The sequence below is a fragment of the Protomyctophum bolini genome (assembly GCF_963924005.1).
Source record: "Protomyctophum bolini genome assembly, chromosome: 3".
NCBI lineage: Eukaryota > Metazoa > Chordata > Actinopteri > Myctophiformes > Myctophidae > Protomyctophum > Protomyctophum bolini.
Window position 1 is genome coordinate 2030983 of NC_137864.1, and position 17028 is coordinate 2048010.

The 17028-nt window shown below is 43.6% G+C and overlaps 1 protein-coding gene across 1 annotated transcript in view; it reads right to left on the minus strand.

Moving 5' to 3' along the window:
• The window catches only part of LOC308313315 (E3 SUMO-protein ligase ZBED1-like), a 17958-nt gene extending 1213 nt beyond the window's left edge, over positions 1-16745 (minus strand). The window contains exons 1-6 of the mRNA XM_080760387.1: positions 16348-16745; positions 14444-14655; positions 12062-12562; positions 9727-9926; positions 1787-2088; positions 1-294 (exon numbers count right to left, since the gene is read on the minus strand). The exon at positions 1-294 is cut by the window's left edge and continues 1213 nt beyond it. Coding sequence (XP_080616513.1) covers positions 1-294; positions 1787-2088; positions 9727-9926; positions 12062-12562; positions 14444-14655; positions 16348-16489 — 1651 coding nt within the window. The 5' untranslated portion in view covers positions 16490-16745. The remainder of the gene's footprint in view (positions 295-1786; positions 2089-9726; positions 9927-12061; positions 12563-14443; positions 14656-16347) is intronic.
• Positions 16746-17028: the final 283 nt, after the last annotated feature.

Below are 17028 nucleotides of genomic sequence, written 5' to 3' on the forward strand. Positions count from 1 at the left end.
TGTCCGAGACGGTGGGGTCCAGGAGGCAGGCGGCGGGCGCCAGCGGGAAGAACCTGGGGTTGCCGGCGAGCAGGAAGCGGCCGGAGCGCTGCTCCAGGTCCGCCTTCATCCGCTGCGACAGGACGCCGAGGTCCCGGAAGGCCGAGAGGAAGACGAAGTTGGAGAGGTGCGCGATGAGGTCGAGCAGCGCGGGCACGATCAGGGACAGCGACATGGTGTCGCTCTGGAGGATCTTGGTGTGCTCGGCGAAGGGCACCAGGAGGTCTCGGAGGACGCAGAGCTTGTTCCATTCATCTGGAAGCGTGGACACCATTTTTTTAAGAGTTTTTAGTTGATTCACCGTTATACAAATAACTGCCATTCATTATCCGATTGTGTTTTTGGCATAGAACATTGGAACATATTTGCCTTCTAGGCTTTGGATAAACAAAGATTATATTATGTCAAATAACGTTAAATTAATTCGTTAAATACACAAATGACTGGCCATGCCTGATATAAATATCCAAAAATCCAAATAAATAATGTACTATGGCCAAAAAATATATATTTTCAAATAACATAAATAGTGGAAATAGCTAAATAAATGTATGAAAATGTCTTAAATGTTTTCAACAGACAAATTCATGAATGGCGTCGCCGTTGGGTGGAAACCCCTTTATGTCCAAAAGTGGTACTTTTCTACAAGCTCAAAAAACGCATAGCTTAAATGGCCACGTTTTGAGCTTGCGGATCTGCTCATGTTGATGCTTTGTGTGACCAAAGTAGGACATAAAACCACCAGACAAAACGTTAGAACACGGAGATGAAAGAAGAGGTTTCTAACCGACACTAGCGACGTTATGCAAAACAATGAAAACGATCGCCAGTAGTATCTCAAAATAATTAGCGACGTTATGTTATATAGTATTCACCTGGCAGGAGGCAGTCCCACCCCATGTCTCCGGACACCAGGACTAATTAGCGACGTTATATATAGTATATTCACCTGGCAGGAGGCAGTCCCACCCCATGTCTCCGGACACCAGGACTAATTAGCGACGTTATATATAGTATATTCACCTGGCAGGAGGCAGTCCCACCCCATGTCTCCAGACACCAGGACTAATTAGCAACGTTACATATAGTATTCACCTGGCAGGAGGCAGTCCCACCCCATGTCTCCGGACACCAGGACTAATTAGCGACGTTATATATAGTATATTCACCTGGCAGGAGGCAGTCCCACCCCATGTCTCCGGACACCAGGACTAATTAGCGACGTTATATAGTATTCACCTGGCAGGAGGCAGTCCCACCCCATGTCTCCAGACACCAGGACTAATTAGCGACGTTATATAGTATATTCACCTGGCAGGAGGCAGTCCCACCCCATGTCTCCGGACACCAGGACTAATTAGTGACGTTATATAGTATTCACCTGGCAGGAGGCAGTCCCACCCCATGTCTCCGGACACCAGGACTAATTAGCGACGTTATATATAGTATATTCACCTGGCAGGAGGCAGTCCCACCCCATGTCTCCGGACACCAGGACTAATTAGTGACGTTATATAGTATTCACCTGGCAGGAGGCAGTCCCACACCATGTCTCCGGACACCAGGACTAATTAGCGACGTTATATATAGTATATTCACCTGGCAGGAGGCAGTCCCACCCCATGTCTCCGGACACCAGGACTAATTAGTGACGTTATATAGTATTCACCTGGCAGGAGGCAGTCCCACCCCATGTCTCCAGACACCAGGACTAAATAATTAGCGACGTTATATATAGTATATTCACCTGGCAGGAGGCAGTCCCACCCCATGTCTCCGGACACCAGGACCACGGCGTCCTTGACCTGGAGGAGGCGCGTGATCATGAGGTAGGTGCTGGACCAGCGGCTGACGCAGTCCCTGACCACGGTCAGGCCGCAGAGCTTCAGCAGGCGCTCCGTGGCCGCCGAGGACGTGCGCACGCGCTTCACGAGCGCCCGGGCCTTGCCCAGGAGCCGCTGGACGCTGGCGTCCTTCTGTATGTTGTTGACCACCACGAGCTGGAGGGTGTGGACCACGCAGGGCATCCTCTCCATCATGGCCCCGTACCTGGGCGTTAAAAGAAAAAGGAAGAAAAAAAAGACACACACACACACAAAAAGACAAAATCCGTGAGAACTGTGGACGATTCTACTAATGACTTCTAGGAATCAGTAGATCAAACACTTATGTTTTTTTACAAAAATGTTAAGAAATTGCAGATGTACAAGCTTGTCTGCTATATTTAATAGCCAACTGTAAAATGACACTGATGCTTTCCCGGGTTAATAGGATTATTATGCGGGTTAACCCATTTTGACCTGGGATCAGATTCTAAAAATGTCTTCTACGCCCTGACGGTTTTCTGAAAAAGCTATGTTTCTATGTCAGTCGTTCTTCGATTTTTCAAAAATAGCAGACCTGCAAGCTCGTAGCGCGCCACTCGGTGGCGCGCTATGAGCTTGTAGGTCTGCTATTTTTCAATAGCTAAAGCATAACATAATGCTAACACCAAAAGGGGTTCCCGCCCCAAAATGGGTTTATAGGAATATTTTCAATAGCCAACGGATAAAATATGGATAAAGGGATTTAATTGTGATGATGGTATTTTTGGGTACATTTGGTTGGGAAGAAGGCTGCAGAAGTGACCGTTTTTTTCCTCGAATTAAAACTCCCATCAGCAGCAACAGTTACGAACCAGTTTCCTGTCTCTTTTCCATGAATCCGACACACTTCAGCTCACGAAAAGGAGCGGTTAACATACAGTATGGATATGATTTGGATTGTGATATCATTAACCACTAAAATGATTGTTTATAGTTGTCACATCAAGCACGGACATGTGCCGTTGCTCGACACCGGAGGAGACATTGATATGATATTGAGTTTTGCGTGAATGCCTATTACGTTTCCCTGTTAAAAATTATAAACCACCTCAGTGATGCAAATAGGTTTGAAATGTAATGAGTCCTGGGATGCAGGGATGGTCTTTTAGATGAGTCCCAGGGACATTTTATGAGTCCCACTTCAACCACGCTAGGAGTCATATTTGGCAATTTTTTACAAATTGCAGCATTTAACTCCCATTTCATTTCATAATGTGGTTATATTCATGTAGAAAACGAGAAGAAATTATTATTATTATTATTATAACTAAAGCTAGCAAAATAAACTAGAATAAAGAGTACAGTAGTGCATCCTGTGGATGCAGAGGTCGTTGTTTTATTGCGTCCCTTAACTATAAACTGCGTTTTGGGATGCAAAATGCACCCTATTTTAATCTCTGCCACCTGCCTGCCAAATTCCTGTGTTATTATTTCTGTGTACTAGCTGTCACTGATGGATAATGCCTCTATCATCTTTCCAATTAAGCCCGAGGCGCTGAAACCTACAAGAAAGTGAACAAAGCCATGATTTAGAGTCTGTTCTATTGATGTGATTTAACCAATATCACTGCTGAGGAAATGCCCACCACAGCGCAGTTATAAACCACAATGTGACATTTGCACACCAAAAGGTCAGACGTGCGGAAATCACCCGTCGCTTCCGAAAATATGTCGGTCCGACATGCGCCGCTTGCGGTTTGGGTTAGGTTGTTGGTCTAATGACAGTCGGACCAATAGTATGTCGGAGATGAAGCCTGTGCCCGTTGCAACTGTAATTGGTGCACTCTTTTTCCCCCCCACCTGTATAATACCACATCTCTTCGCACGAAAATAACGGATATGCAAGCTCACAACACACCACATTGCGACGTGTTGTGAAATTGTAGATCGGCTATTATTTTCAGCAAACGTTTCCGCCCGGAATAAGGATGCTGGAGGCTCAAGTTGTCATAGCTGTAATGTTAACCCATTTTGGGGCGGGAACCCCTTTTGGTGTTTTAAACATTATGTTATAATTTAGCTATTGAAAAATAGTCAGATCCACAAGCTCATAGCGCGCCACCGAGTGGCTTGTAGGTCTGCTATTTTAGAAAAATCGTTAAAATGTGTCGCAAATCATTGAATATATATTTCAGTGCGAACATTTTTAACTAAAATATGCTTCTGGGGGGGGGGGGGGGGGGGGTCCCTGGAACTACATATTTTTAGATGGGGGGTCCGTGGCCCAATAGAGATAATTCTGGGGGTCCTTGACATGAAAAAGGTTGAGCACAGCTGACATTAGAAACATGGGTTTTTCAGAAAACTATTAGGATTTAGAAGCCTTTTTTTTTTTCTTTTTTTTCTTCGACGTCAGGCCTAAATGGGTTAATAATCGATCAACCAAGAATGTCTGAGCACGTGTACGCCACGCCGGACCTGACGGAGAAGGTGAGATATGCCCGGTTTGGAGAGGAGGACAGAGGAGAGAGGGTGGACAGGATAGTAGACATCTATGTCTCTGCAGATCACCCTGGGAGGAGACAGCAGGAGGCCGTGCAGAAGAACACAGCACCAGGGCAGCATGGAGGTAATGATTGTTAGTCAAACATTTTCAAAAAATATTGTCTCTTTTTTTTAATTATTATTGTGAAAATAGCAGATCTACAAGCTCACAACGCATTGAGCGTACACATTCGGGCTCTGTGAATGTTACACGATTGCAGTTGCACAGGCAGGCACACCTATATATATTTTTTTAACACAAATCTTCTCTTCTGAGGCGTGTCCCCGACGCTAAACATTTTCAGGATGGGCGATCGACTGAATCACACATCGGTGGTCGCACGGATCAACAAACATTGTCATACAGCAAATATAGGGAAAATAGCTGATCTACACGGTCAAAATGTGTCGCTTTAAGAAATGTGATTTATATTTTTTTGTAATCTTTGAAAACCTGCTCGCTGGATTAGTATGGATGATGTAATCTGTCCTACAATGGTGTCGCATGTCGCAAAAAAATAGCAGATCTACAAGCTCATAGAGCTTATGAGCTACGAGCTTGTAGGTCTGCTATTTTTTTGAAAAATCGAAGAGCGACTGACATAGAAGACATTTTTAGAATCTGACCTCAGGTCAGAATGGGTTAAAAAGGGGGACAGACAGTCATTGTGCTCGGCGCCCCGGTCTGTGTGAAACGCAATGAAACGTGACGTCATTAGGACTCTCCAAAGACAATTAAAGCCACACCCACACAGCAAGCAAATGTCTCGTTCTATACCCCGGATTTAAACCTCTTCTGTCCTTAACCCATTCTGACCTGAGATCAGATTCATACGAGGTTTTCCTCTGGACACACACTGGTCTGATTAACCCATTCTGACCTGAGATCAGATTCATACGAGGTTTTCCTCTGGACACACACTGGTCTGATTAACCCATTCTGACCTGAGATCAGATTAAAAAAATGTCAGTCGTTCTTCCGATTTTTCAAAAATAGCAGACCTACAAGCTCGTATCGCGCCACTCGGTGGCGCGATATGAGCTTGTAGATCTGCTATTTTTCAATAGCTAAAGCATAACATGATGCCAACACCAAAATGGGTGCCCGGTCAGAATGGGTTAAAGAGGACACTTTGAAGTTTTCTCTCCTATGCATTTTCAGGCATTTTCAGGTATTTTCAGGGCTCCAGAGCTGCTGCAGTGTGTTGTCTGGGGCTGCTGTGTCTAATGCTATCGGCTGCCATCATTATCCTGGTCATAAACAGTGAGTGTCGTTCTATAAAAGCTAGAGGTTCTCAAAGTTAGGGTCCCGGGGATAATGAAGAGATAGTTAAGACCCTTAACAGGTCTGTGACCGAGTCATAGGTGTCTGTGGCCGATACCAGAGCCATAGAGTGTAAGACAAAGTTACGCAAATTCCGTTCACTTCATGGGGCCAGTCCAATGGCGGCTCTCCTACATAGAGTCTATGGGCTCGCGCGAGTACATGTGAACCACGTGACCGGGCTGTTTTCAGCCCCCTCAATATCGCTCGATAACTCTTCTATTGCTATTATGAAACAGTAACCCAAGTTAAATGTTTATGGCTGCTGCTGCGTGCGTGGGCCCTATGGATTGGCATGTCAGAGCAATTGACCATTTCTATTCGATATTCGATATTTTGGAGTCTCGCCAGTCGCGCCAGTGCAATTTTCATGACTTCGACGGGTCACCAAGTTTACTACCGTATCAACGTATTGCCATTTCTGGCGCTTTAGTTGGCGGAGATGTACTAAGATACGGTATGTCTAAAATAATTATTTAAAAAAAAGAAACGTGTTATTGGGTTCGATTTTGTATTAAGTCCTCAAGATATATATATATATATATTAATTTTTTATGTTTAACCCATTTTGGTGTTGGCATCATGTTACACTTTAGCTATTGAAAAATAGCAGATCTACGAGCTCATAGCACGCCAAAACATAGCTTTTTCAGAAAACTGTCAGGACGCAGAAGACATTTTTTAGAATCTGATTTCGGGTCAAAATGGGTTGAAGCAGGAAGCAGTCGCGTATACAGTCTTTCCTAATGCAGTCTCAAAACACACTCAGAACACACCAGCCCCATTTCATTTCATAGACAACATTTCTCCCGGACAGTTGGGCACAGACAGCTTGTTGATTCGTTTATTCTTCTCGTTTTAAGATTCTGAATTGACGGAAGAGAAAAACAGCCTGACTGAAGAGCGAGATGACCTCAAGTTGATTCTTTCCCGTCAGTGAGACGTCACTGCTTTTTCCTCATGAATACTGTATATATCACATTGTTAAGCAAAATGGCAGCAACGGTTGCTAAGTTCATTCTTTTTGTCGTTTAGAAGAGCAATGTGGACCAGGATGGCGGAAGTTTGGCAGAGGCTGCTATTATGTCTCCAGTGAGTGGAGAACCTGGGATGACAGCCGGCGATACTGCAGAGACAGACAATCGGACCCGATTGTCATAGAAAGCAAAGAAAAACAGGTATGTAAAGTGTTGCTGTGACCTGTTCCACTTTGAGCAAGCTGCCAGCCACTCAGCCTTGATTGCTGGATTGGCAGTGAGTCTCCATGGGCCTTTTGACACATGGAGACACCAAATCCGCAGTACAAAAGTAACCAGAAGGTTTTTTCCTGTCCAGGACTTTGTCGACAGTTTGAACGAGAGAGTGTGGCTGGGTCTGACCGACAGAGAGGAGGAAGGAACGTTTAAGTGGGTGGACGGAACACCACTGACCACACCGACGTAGGACTTATTACCATATTTCCCCCTAAATGATATTTAAATGCTGTATTAATAAAAAATACAAAACCTGCCACGCTGTCACTAAGAGAATTATAATTAATTGTTGTACTTATCCAGTACATTTATATTACTCTATAAAGAAACTAAAGGTTTTAAACTTTTAGAGTGAAAAACCTATCTTAGTAAAGTATTGTAATTAGTTAAGCCCATTTTGGGGGCGGGAACCCCTTTTGGTGTTTTAAGCAACCTGTTCTACTTTAGCTATTGAAAAATAGCAGATCTACAAGCTCGTAGCGCGCCACTCGGTGGCGCGCTACGAGCTTGTAGGTCTGCTATTTTTGAAAAGTCGTGAAAATGTGGCACAAATCTTTGAATAATATATTTCAGAGCGAAGTATTGGCTTCTGGGGGGGGGGGTCCATCCATGGAACTACATATTTTCAGATGGGGCTCCATCGTGGCCCAATAGAGATAATTCTGGGGGTCCTTGGCATGAAAAAGGTTGATTTTTTTATCGAACTCAGTATCAAAATGGGTTAAATGATCCTACTTTTTCCAGGTACTGGATCGGTGGTCAGCCCGACAGCAACGGAGACTGTGCCGAGTTCTTTAACGGGGCTGACGCTATCGCTAACGGAAGAGGATGGAACGACGGGCCGTGTTTTCAAAGTAACCAGTGGATCTGTGAAAGAGTCGTCGACTGAAATCAGCATGATTCTCATATCATGAGTATATAGGGATATGGAGCTCGATAACCAATACCCGGAGAATTCAGGGGGGGAAAAAAGCTCATTGAGTACCCGTTATCAATACGCTTTGGGCTTAATTATCGAGCCTGTTATCGAGCTTATAGCGTGCCCATGGCGTCATGTTCAAAACAATCAAGATAATACCATTTTGGGCAGGAGCCCCTTTTGGTGTTAGCATTACGTTATGCTATAGCTATTGAAAAATAGCAGATCTACAAGCTCGTAAAGCGCGCCACCGAGTGGCGCGCTACGAGCTTGTAGGTCTGCTATTTTTGAAAAATCGAAGAACCATAAAACATAGAAACATAGCTTTTTTCAGAAAACTGTCAGGATGTAGAAGACATTTTTTTTAGAATCTGATCTCAGGTCAGAATGGGTTAACAGTTCCTTTAATATTATTGTATTGGTAAAAAAAAAAGGTCAATTGCCTTCCAGTCTGTTAGAAAAGTACTGTAGTTGAAGGCCCTTAGTAAAATATACTGGTTCTGTTCGGAAGTCATCATGTCGCCGTCTTTCCTCAAAATAATAGAAAATGCTCGATAGCGGGGCCGATAAGCACACCGGCTCGATAAGCCTGATCGATAAGGTGAACGTTATCAATAAGAATTAACGAGCTCCATCCCTATGTATGAGTTAGCTGGTTCTAATTATCCCTCTACACCAGTGGTTTTCATATCAAGGGCCATTATATATATATTCGGCATTTGAACCACAGACCACCATTTGATGAGATGTAGTGTCTCGGACCCAGAACTTTGGATACGATGTTTTCCATGCGATGTGATACAATTACGAGAGACGAGAGGCAAAATGTTGATCAGAATGACACTTCCTTCTATACAATCTCTAATTGTGTAGACTTCTTGTAAATTGAGTAATGCAGATGTTAATAACAATAATTAATAATAGCTCCTGAGAGTGTCAAAATGAAACCAAATGGACCCTTTAGGTGTCCATTTGGTTTCATTTCACACGAGTTAAAGATCGAATAAGGGTCCATTTGTTTACCAACTCTCCCTCATTTAGCTGGGGACCACCTGGAACCCCCAGTGCTCTACAGGGTCTACACCAAATCTCTTGGCAAACAGCTGATATACACATTATTGTTAAGTTACGGTAATACTGTACGGGTTTCCTGTTCTCTATGACCAGTGTAAAATGACATGTGTTGCACTGAGGCTTTTTTACTTTTATTATGAAGGGGAGGGACCGTCCGGAAGGGATTAAACCAGGATGTTGTGTCAGTTGACAAGATTACAATGGCTTGAGTGCCGGTTTATAAAGTTGTGTTGAGAACCTATACAGAGTTGTTTTATCTATTATCTCTGTAGACACTGTAAAACACAGCTCAAGACCTATTTCTACACTCTTGCTTTTTAGTTGAGCTTTTAAAATCCTTGTGGTTATTCATGTCCTCACTGTATTGCCTTATTTCACCGCTGTTATTTTCATGTTGTTTTTGTTTTTATGCCTTTGCGTTTCTTGTTTTTTTTCTTCTCCATTGCTCTGTGAAGCACTTTGAGCTGCATTTCATGTCATGAAAGGTGCAAATAAAGTTATTTTATTAACACCCTTTTGGTGTTTCAAACATGATGTTATAATTTAGCTATTGAAAAACAGCAGATCTACAAGCTCATAGCGCGCCACCGAGTGGCGCGCTACGAGATTGTAGGTCTGCTATTTTTGAAAAATCCTGAAAATGTGGCGCAAATCTTTGAATATAAAATATTTGCTTCTGGGACGGTCCCTGGAACCACATATTTAGAGATAATTCCGGGGGGGTCCTTGACGTGAAAAAAAAGGTTGAGCACCACCGACATTTTTTACCTTTGTTCCTCCACGTCTTCAAACTGTCCGCCGCCGCCGCCCTCCTCCTCTTCCTCCGAGCTGGGCTCCTCCTCCTCCTCCTCCTCCTGGTGGGTGAACGCTGCCACCATGTGGCTGCCGCTGTCGGTGATCACCGTGAGGATCTTGTCCTGGGTGATGCCCCAGGCCTCCGTGCAGAAGTCCACACACATCTTAATGACCTGGGCATGATGTATATATAGGGAGAGAGCGCCTTTAGCCCATTCTGACCTGAGATCAGATTCTAAAAAAAAATGTCTTCTACTTCCCGACAGTTTTCCATTCTGACCTGAGATCAGATTCTAAAAAAAAATGTCTTCTACGTCAAGTCGCTCTTCGATTCTTCAAAAATAGCAGACCTACGAGCTCGTAAGCTCGTATGAGCTTGTAGATCTGCTATTTTTCAATAGCTTAAGCATAACATAGTGCTCAAATGCTATCTAAGTCTACAGAAATGCTATCTAAGGGGGTAGGGTAAGTGGCCCATAGGACTTACCCTACCCCCTTAGATAGCATTTCTGTAGACTTAGATAGCATTTGATACAGCCTTATAGCATGTTATGTAGACAGCACTATAATTGCATTGTATGTAGTCATAGCACGTCATCATAGTACATATGTATAGCATAGTAGTATATATGTATAGTTTATATGTATAGTTTCATTATATAGATATTCCACTAGCTTACGCATGTTTCATGATAAATGCTTTCATGTGATGTATTCCCATGCTTTTGTTCTTGCTTAATGTAAGTCGCTCTGGATTAAGAGCGTCTGCTAAATGCCTGAATTGTAAATTGTAAATTGTAACACCAAAATGGGGTCCCGCCCAGAATGGGTTAGGAGAAATAAGCGATTTATAGAAGATAGTTGATACTGTATGAGAGGAGATTTGGGGATTCCCAAAGAAAATGGTTTTACCTACAAGCTTACGGTGCTTGTATAGACAGGCCGGTGTCTATACACTGCTGTGCGGCAAAGTAAAAAAAAATACCAGGTTAACCCATTTTGACCTGAGATCAGATTCTAAAAAATGTCTTCTACGTCCTGACAGTTTTCTGAAAAAGCTATGTTTCTATGTCAGTCGATTTTTCGAAAATACCAGACCTACAAGCTCGTAGCGCGCCACTCGGTGGCGCGCTACGAGCTTGTAGATCTGCTATTTTTAATATCTTAAGCATAGCATAATGCTAACATTATAAAATGTGTTGATATTGAATGTTCAATATTGTAAAAAGTATTAGTTTTGTGTTCTTTTTTTAACCCGCTAAAATGGGGAAAGCGTCCGTGTCGTAACAGATTTTAATGTCGTTGTTACAGCAGATATACAAGCTCACGTGTCACTTCATGCCGTGCTGCATGTGAGCTTGTACATCTGCTATTTTTGAAAGTTCGTTGAGAAATTAACCCTTGAAAGTCTTTGATTTTTTTTTTCTCCATAATTTTGAATTACAAAAACAATTTGAGAACTACTGATTTAGAAGGCTTTTTTTTTTATCTGTCTTCTTAACGCTTCTCAATTGCTCAATTGATCGAAAACGTAATCAACAGACTAACCCATTTTGGTGGCGGGAACCCCTTTTTGGTGTTTTAAACCTTATGTTATAATTTAGCTATTGAAAAATAGCAGATCTACAAGCTCATAGCGCGCCACCGAGTGGCGCGCTATGAACTTGTAGGTCTGCTATTTTTGAAAAATCGTTAAAATGTGCCTCAAAGTTTTTCATGAATTAGAAAACTATTTATTTATTTATTTCGACGTCAGGCCTGAATGGGCTAATTGAGCAATATTACACAAGAGGTTACAACTGGTGTAACAGTTACCCTTAAAACTAAGAAAATCGCTGAAAAAATATATTTTTTCAATGACAGATGTAGTCACTACGACCACAAAATGTCCAAAGAAACTAGCTAGAACCTAGCCACCGAGTTTGCTAGCGCTCTGGGTAAACAGAGCGGCTGAATTATTTGTTTTGATTAGGGGGTGAACACTAACAGTGCTGGTTTAATCAACGGCTAGAAACCGTTTCAACCAATCAGATTGCTTCCTCTTAACCCATTTTTGGTGTTAGCATTATGTTATGCTTTAGCTATTGAAAAATAGCAGACCTACAAGCTCGTAGCGCGCCACCTTGTAGGTCTGCTATTTTTTGAAAAATCGAAGAACGACTGACATAGAAACATAGCTTTTTCAGAAAACTGTCAGGATGTAGAAGACACTTTTAGAATCTGATCTCAGGTCAGAATGGGTTAACGAACCCGTTGTAGAATCGCTATAACAACACATACGAGAGCATTTTTGCGGGCCTGTATATACCTGCGCCGTGTGCGGGTGCGTCATCTGCTCCAGGTTCAGCAGGATGTGCTGAGCTCTCTGGAGCTCCGTGCAGAAATAGCACGCGCTGATGGCCAGGAACGACGCGTAGTTGTTGTTCGCCTTGTTTCCCCTCCAGCTGCCCACGCAGATGGTGATCTTCCGCGCCCTGGCGAGCCTCTCCTTGAACTTCAGCTTCTCGCCGCAGTAGATGGCCTCGACCAGGTGGTTTATCTTGGCCCTGTGGGGGACGGCGAACCTCCGGTCGGCCGTCTCCATCATGTGCAGGTAGTCGGGGTCGTCCACCGTGGCCGCGGGCAGGCCCGTGCGGCCGATCCACAGGGCGATGGCGTGCTCCCGGCTCTGCTGCTCCACGGAGTCCGGGAGGTACTTGAACCGCGAGGACGACATGAGGCTGGGGACCGCCGCGCCGCTGTGGTGGTGGGCGCCCAGCTCGTTGGTGCCGGTGTCCTGCTTCTGTTTGGGAGTGAGGGTCTCTGGGATCTATAAGGGAACGTGACAAAAGGAAAGGAGGACATTTTTTAGAACATGAGTTATAATGAATTAATTAATAATTGATACGTTTTGATAACCTACTGTAATCGATCGATTTGACCGGTTTTAGTTGATAAGTTGTGTTTTTCAGGTCAGTAGATTAACCCTTTTTGGACTGAGGTCGATTAAAAAAAAAAGGCTTCAAAGTCTTTAAAAAAAAAATCTGAAAAACCCATGTTTCTATATGTCAGTGGTGCTCAACCCTTTTCATGTCAAGGTGGACCCCCAGGCTGAAAATCCTCAGCCTAGACACGGGCGAGGACCCCCAGAATGATCTCTATTGGGCCACGGCACGGACCCCCATCTCAAAATATGTAGTTCCAGGGGAAGCCAATATTTTAGTTACAAATGTTCCCTCTGAAATATATATTCAAAGATTTGCACCACATTTTCACGACTTTTCAAAAATAGCAGACCTACAAGTTCATCATAGCGGGCCACTCGGTGCTTGTAGGTCTGCTATTCTTTATTGAAACACCAAAAGGGGTTCCCGCCCCAAAATGGGTTAATGTTTCCCTGAAAACAATATCCCACATGCTATCCCATCATGTTTTTTTTTAGGGAAATGGACACTATCGAGGAGAACTGGGCCTATTAACCGTTATGCACTTTGAAAACCCACTTCTAAACGCTTTGGTCCATCTACTCTACAACATTCATCTCTTCTGCAAAAAATAACTGATCTACAAGCTCACAATGCTTCGCGTTGGGATGCTTTGTGAGCTTGCAAGTGCTGTTTTGCTAATGTCCCCCCCTCAGAACATGGATGCTGGGGTTCAAGCGGTTAAGAATGCTTCATAAACTAATTTAAAAATACAGACAGAGCCCAGTCTTCCGTGGTAAACGTTGTGAACTCACCGTGGGGCGGATATGTCTGGACCAATAGAGTATGACAGAGTTACGACATTGAGGGGCGCTCGAGCGCTGTTCACGCAGCCTGGAGACTGACAAGCTGGAGTTAACGAGGGCGGCGCAAACTTCAGCAAACTGAAGTCTTTGTAATGTTTATGTTGTACTAAAAAAAAGTCCAGTCCAGTCAGTGCATTCTGCCAACGTATACGGTCCAGGACATTGTCGCGCTTTGCGATGCTCTTCGCCACGGGAGTTGAACTTCAATCTTTTAGCGCGTGTTATTAGACACCTTTAGGAACACATTGGTGAAGACATTTCTTGGTAGCGATTTAGTTCCCGGATGGGTCAAATGCCCGATAAAATGCCCTTACTAACCCATTTTGGGCAGGAACCCCTTTTTGGCGTTTAAAGCATTATGTTATACTAGGGCATTCACTTCTAGTCATTTTTACTAGTTGACTAGTTGCCTAGTTTACTAGTCGACTAGTTGTTTAATACCAACAAGGTCGACTAGTGGATTTACTAGTCGATGTTATACTTTAGCTATTGAAAAATAGCAGATCTACAAGCTCATAGCGCGCCACCGAGTGGCGCGCTACGAGCTTGTGGGTCTGCTATTTTTGAAAAAATCGTGACACAAATCACGGCACAAATCTTTGAATACATATTCTTTCAGAGGACTTTTATTTTATTTCGACGTCAAGTCTAAATGGGCCAAAATAAGTCTTTGTAGGAGAGCCGCCATTGGACTGGCCCCATGAAGTGAACAGAGTTGTCGTAAAAGGAAAGGTAAAGGTACTATGTTTACCCTGCAGGGTAACTGGACTATAAGCTCAAGAACTTGTTTACAGCCAGGCCCTGCTCATAGATTCAATAGGTTCAATGCCTTGTGCAAGGGGCACTTCAGCGGTGGTAATTTTAACGTGCCGGTCCGGGGATACGAACCAGCGACCTTCCGACATCAAGGTGTGAACTCACCGTGGCCGATATGTCCGGATGGTAGGTGCGCAGGTGTCTCTTGAGGTTGGTGGTGTTCTTGCCTCCGATCTTCAGCCCACAGAGGGTGGGCTGTCCCGCAGACAGCTGCAGTATGACCACACACTGGGTCTTCCCCTCCACCGGGTTGTACAGGAAGTGGGACCATAGGTCGCCCCGCCTCTTCCTCCCGCCTCCGGCCTTTCTCCTCAGTCCTATGACGGTAAACAAAGTACATTTGCTTCTAGTACCGTACGGTGTTGTACACACAAAAAGGTATATTCATGTAAATGCGTGTGTGTGTGTGTATGCGTGTGTGTGTGTGTGTGTGTGTGTGTGTGTGTGTTTGGGGGGGGGTCATTTCAACGTCTCTACTCGGGCATTCGCGTGCTTCCCAGACCGTTTTTTTAAGTTGCTTGATCTAAATCATTTCGATATTTGATCCTATGCAAACCATTGTAACTATTAAAAAAAACACAATTTTAACAATGTTATACGCTGTGTTTGAGAGCGGACGTAGAATACGCACATCGACAGGCTGCAGCAGGTGCTGGGCTAAAGAAACTTCAGTTGACCTGATGAAAATCAAATAGGTCGCAAACGTTGTCAGAACTTTCAATAAAGAACGTCTTTCTTGTGCCTGTGGTGTGCGGGCTCCATCCAAGTATGGTACACTGTATTTGATGCATATTGTATAATATCTGATGAATAATATACAGTATTCATCCAAAGAAAATCAATTTATTTACGTATTATTTTCCGCAACAAGTACTTAAAAAAAATAATTGAACCCCCCCCCCCCCCCCCCCCCCACACACACACACACACACACATTAGAACGATGATATCAGTCACCAGAACAAAGGATGGTGTTAATTGTATAGGAAGGGGGTGTGTCTGTTAAATGAATATAAAATGTCTAAATATTATAAATACTGAATCAAAGCAGCTTAAAAACGGCCTGCCTTGCATGACCATCTCACAAAACCCGGAGTGGGACTCAATGTTAATGACCCCATTCACCCCAAATGGGTTTGAACTTTCAAACCCATTTGGGGTGAATGGGGTAAAATATCACATTTAAAACATGTATGGAGAATTAGTTTTCTTTGCAAAGCACATGACTTTAACTCTGCCACATACAGAACATTTCTATCACAAACACATTGTGAATTATGATCCCTGTCTAAATAAAGCCCCATTTAAAATGCAGTGAGAAAATGACAGATAGATAAGCGCGCAGTGCCACGTGTTATGCAGACTTGATCTGCTATTTTCCAACATTTGTAATAGTATTTTAACTTTTAGTACGTTAAATACATTTTGACGCCAATTACTTTTGTACTTTTACTCAAGTAACATTTTGAACAAAGACCTTTTACTTGTAACAACAGAGTATTTTTTTTAATAGATTGTAGTAGTATTGATACTTAAGTAAAATATCTGAGTACTACCACTGGCTACATGAGAGAGCAACAGATCAGTGGTTCCCAAACTTTTCATGTCAAGATCGAACCCCCCTTATTAGCCCGCGGACCCCCATGTGAAAAAGGTATGGCAGGGACCCCCATAATAGGATTTTAACCTGTTTAATTTCTAGGACCCGCAGTTTGACATGCATTAGTGTACAAATGGAACGGGTCCACTCTATTTGGTTCCATTTGTATCACTGTCAGAGTTACAGACCCACATATGTCCATTTGGTTACAAACTATCATTTAGTTGGGGACGGGGTCGCCCTATAGAACTCCCTCAAGAACCCCTGGTTAGATATAGTGACCACCAGCAGCCTGGATATGTCTGCAACTCTGCATCGTAGCCATCATTATTATGTTCAATGTTGGCCAATCGCTACTATAGCATCAAGAGAGACCATGACAATAAGTGACTTATGACTTGTGACTTACCACTGATGGCAGCAGCCGGGGCGGGAGGGGGACTGGAAGACGCCATGTTCAATCTTCCAGCTGTGTGTCTGCTCAGCGGAACTTCTCCATGGTCTTCTTCGTCCTGTTTTATTTCGTGTCCGAGGTGAGCGGAAGCCTCCATTCTTAATGTACTATAGTGTAAGGCTTCTGCGGTTCAATTTGTGGAGATCATTACACCGTTGTACGGGAAACAATACGCCATAATTCTGCTCATGTCTCTCTCTCGCGTCGCATGATGTGAGCCTGGACCTGCACCAAGGATGGCGCGGTGACGACGTCACGTAGGTTTGCGCTGTGTGCGTGTCACAGTACGCGTGTGTGCGTGTGTGTGTGTGTGTGTGTGTGTGTGTGTGTGTGTGTGTGTGTGTGTGTGTGTGTGTGTGCGCGCGCCATCGAAGCTTTTCCGCATGATAATGGTCTGGTCGACGTCACGCTCGCATCCTTGGTGTCTCTGTGTAGGACACTGACTGAAAGCTGTGTGAAGCTGGAATCGTCCAATCAGGAGTTGCAAACTGGGCGGGATAAGATGTGTGATTGGATGATGGGTCTTCATCGGTACATCAGTGCTCGAAAATGACCATTAAAAATCCAAACTATTACACAAATTTAATTATTATGTTTTTTTCGTCAAAGGTGTTTTTCGATGTTGTATTATAGTTG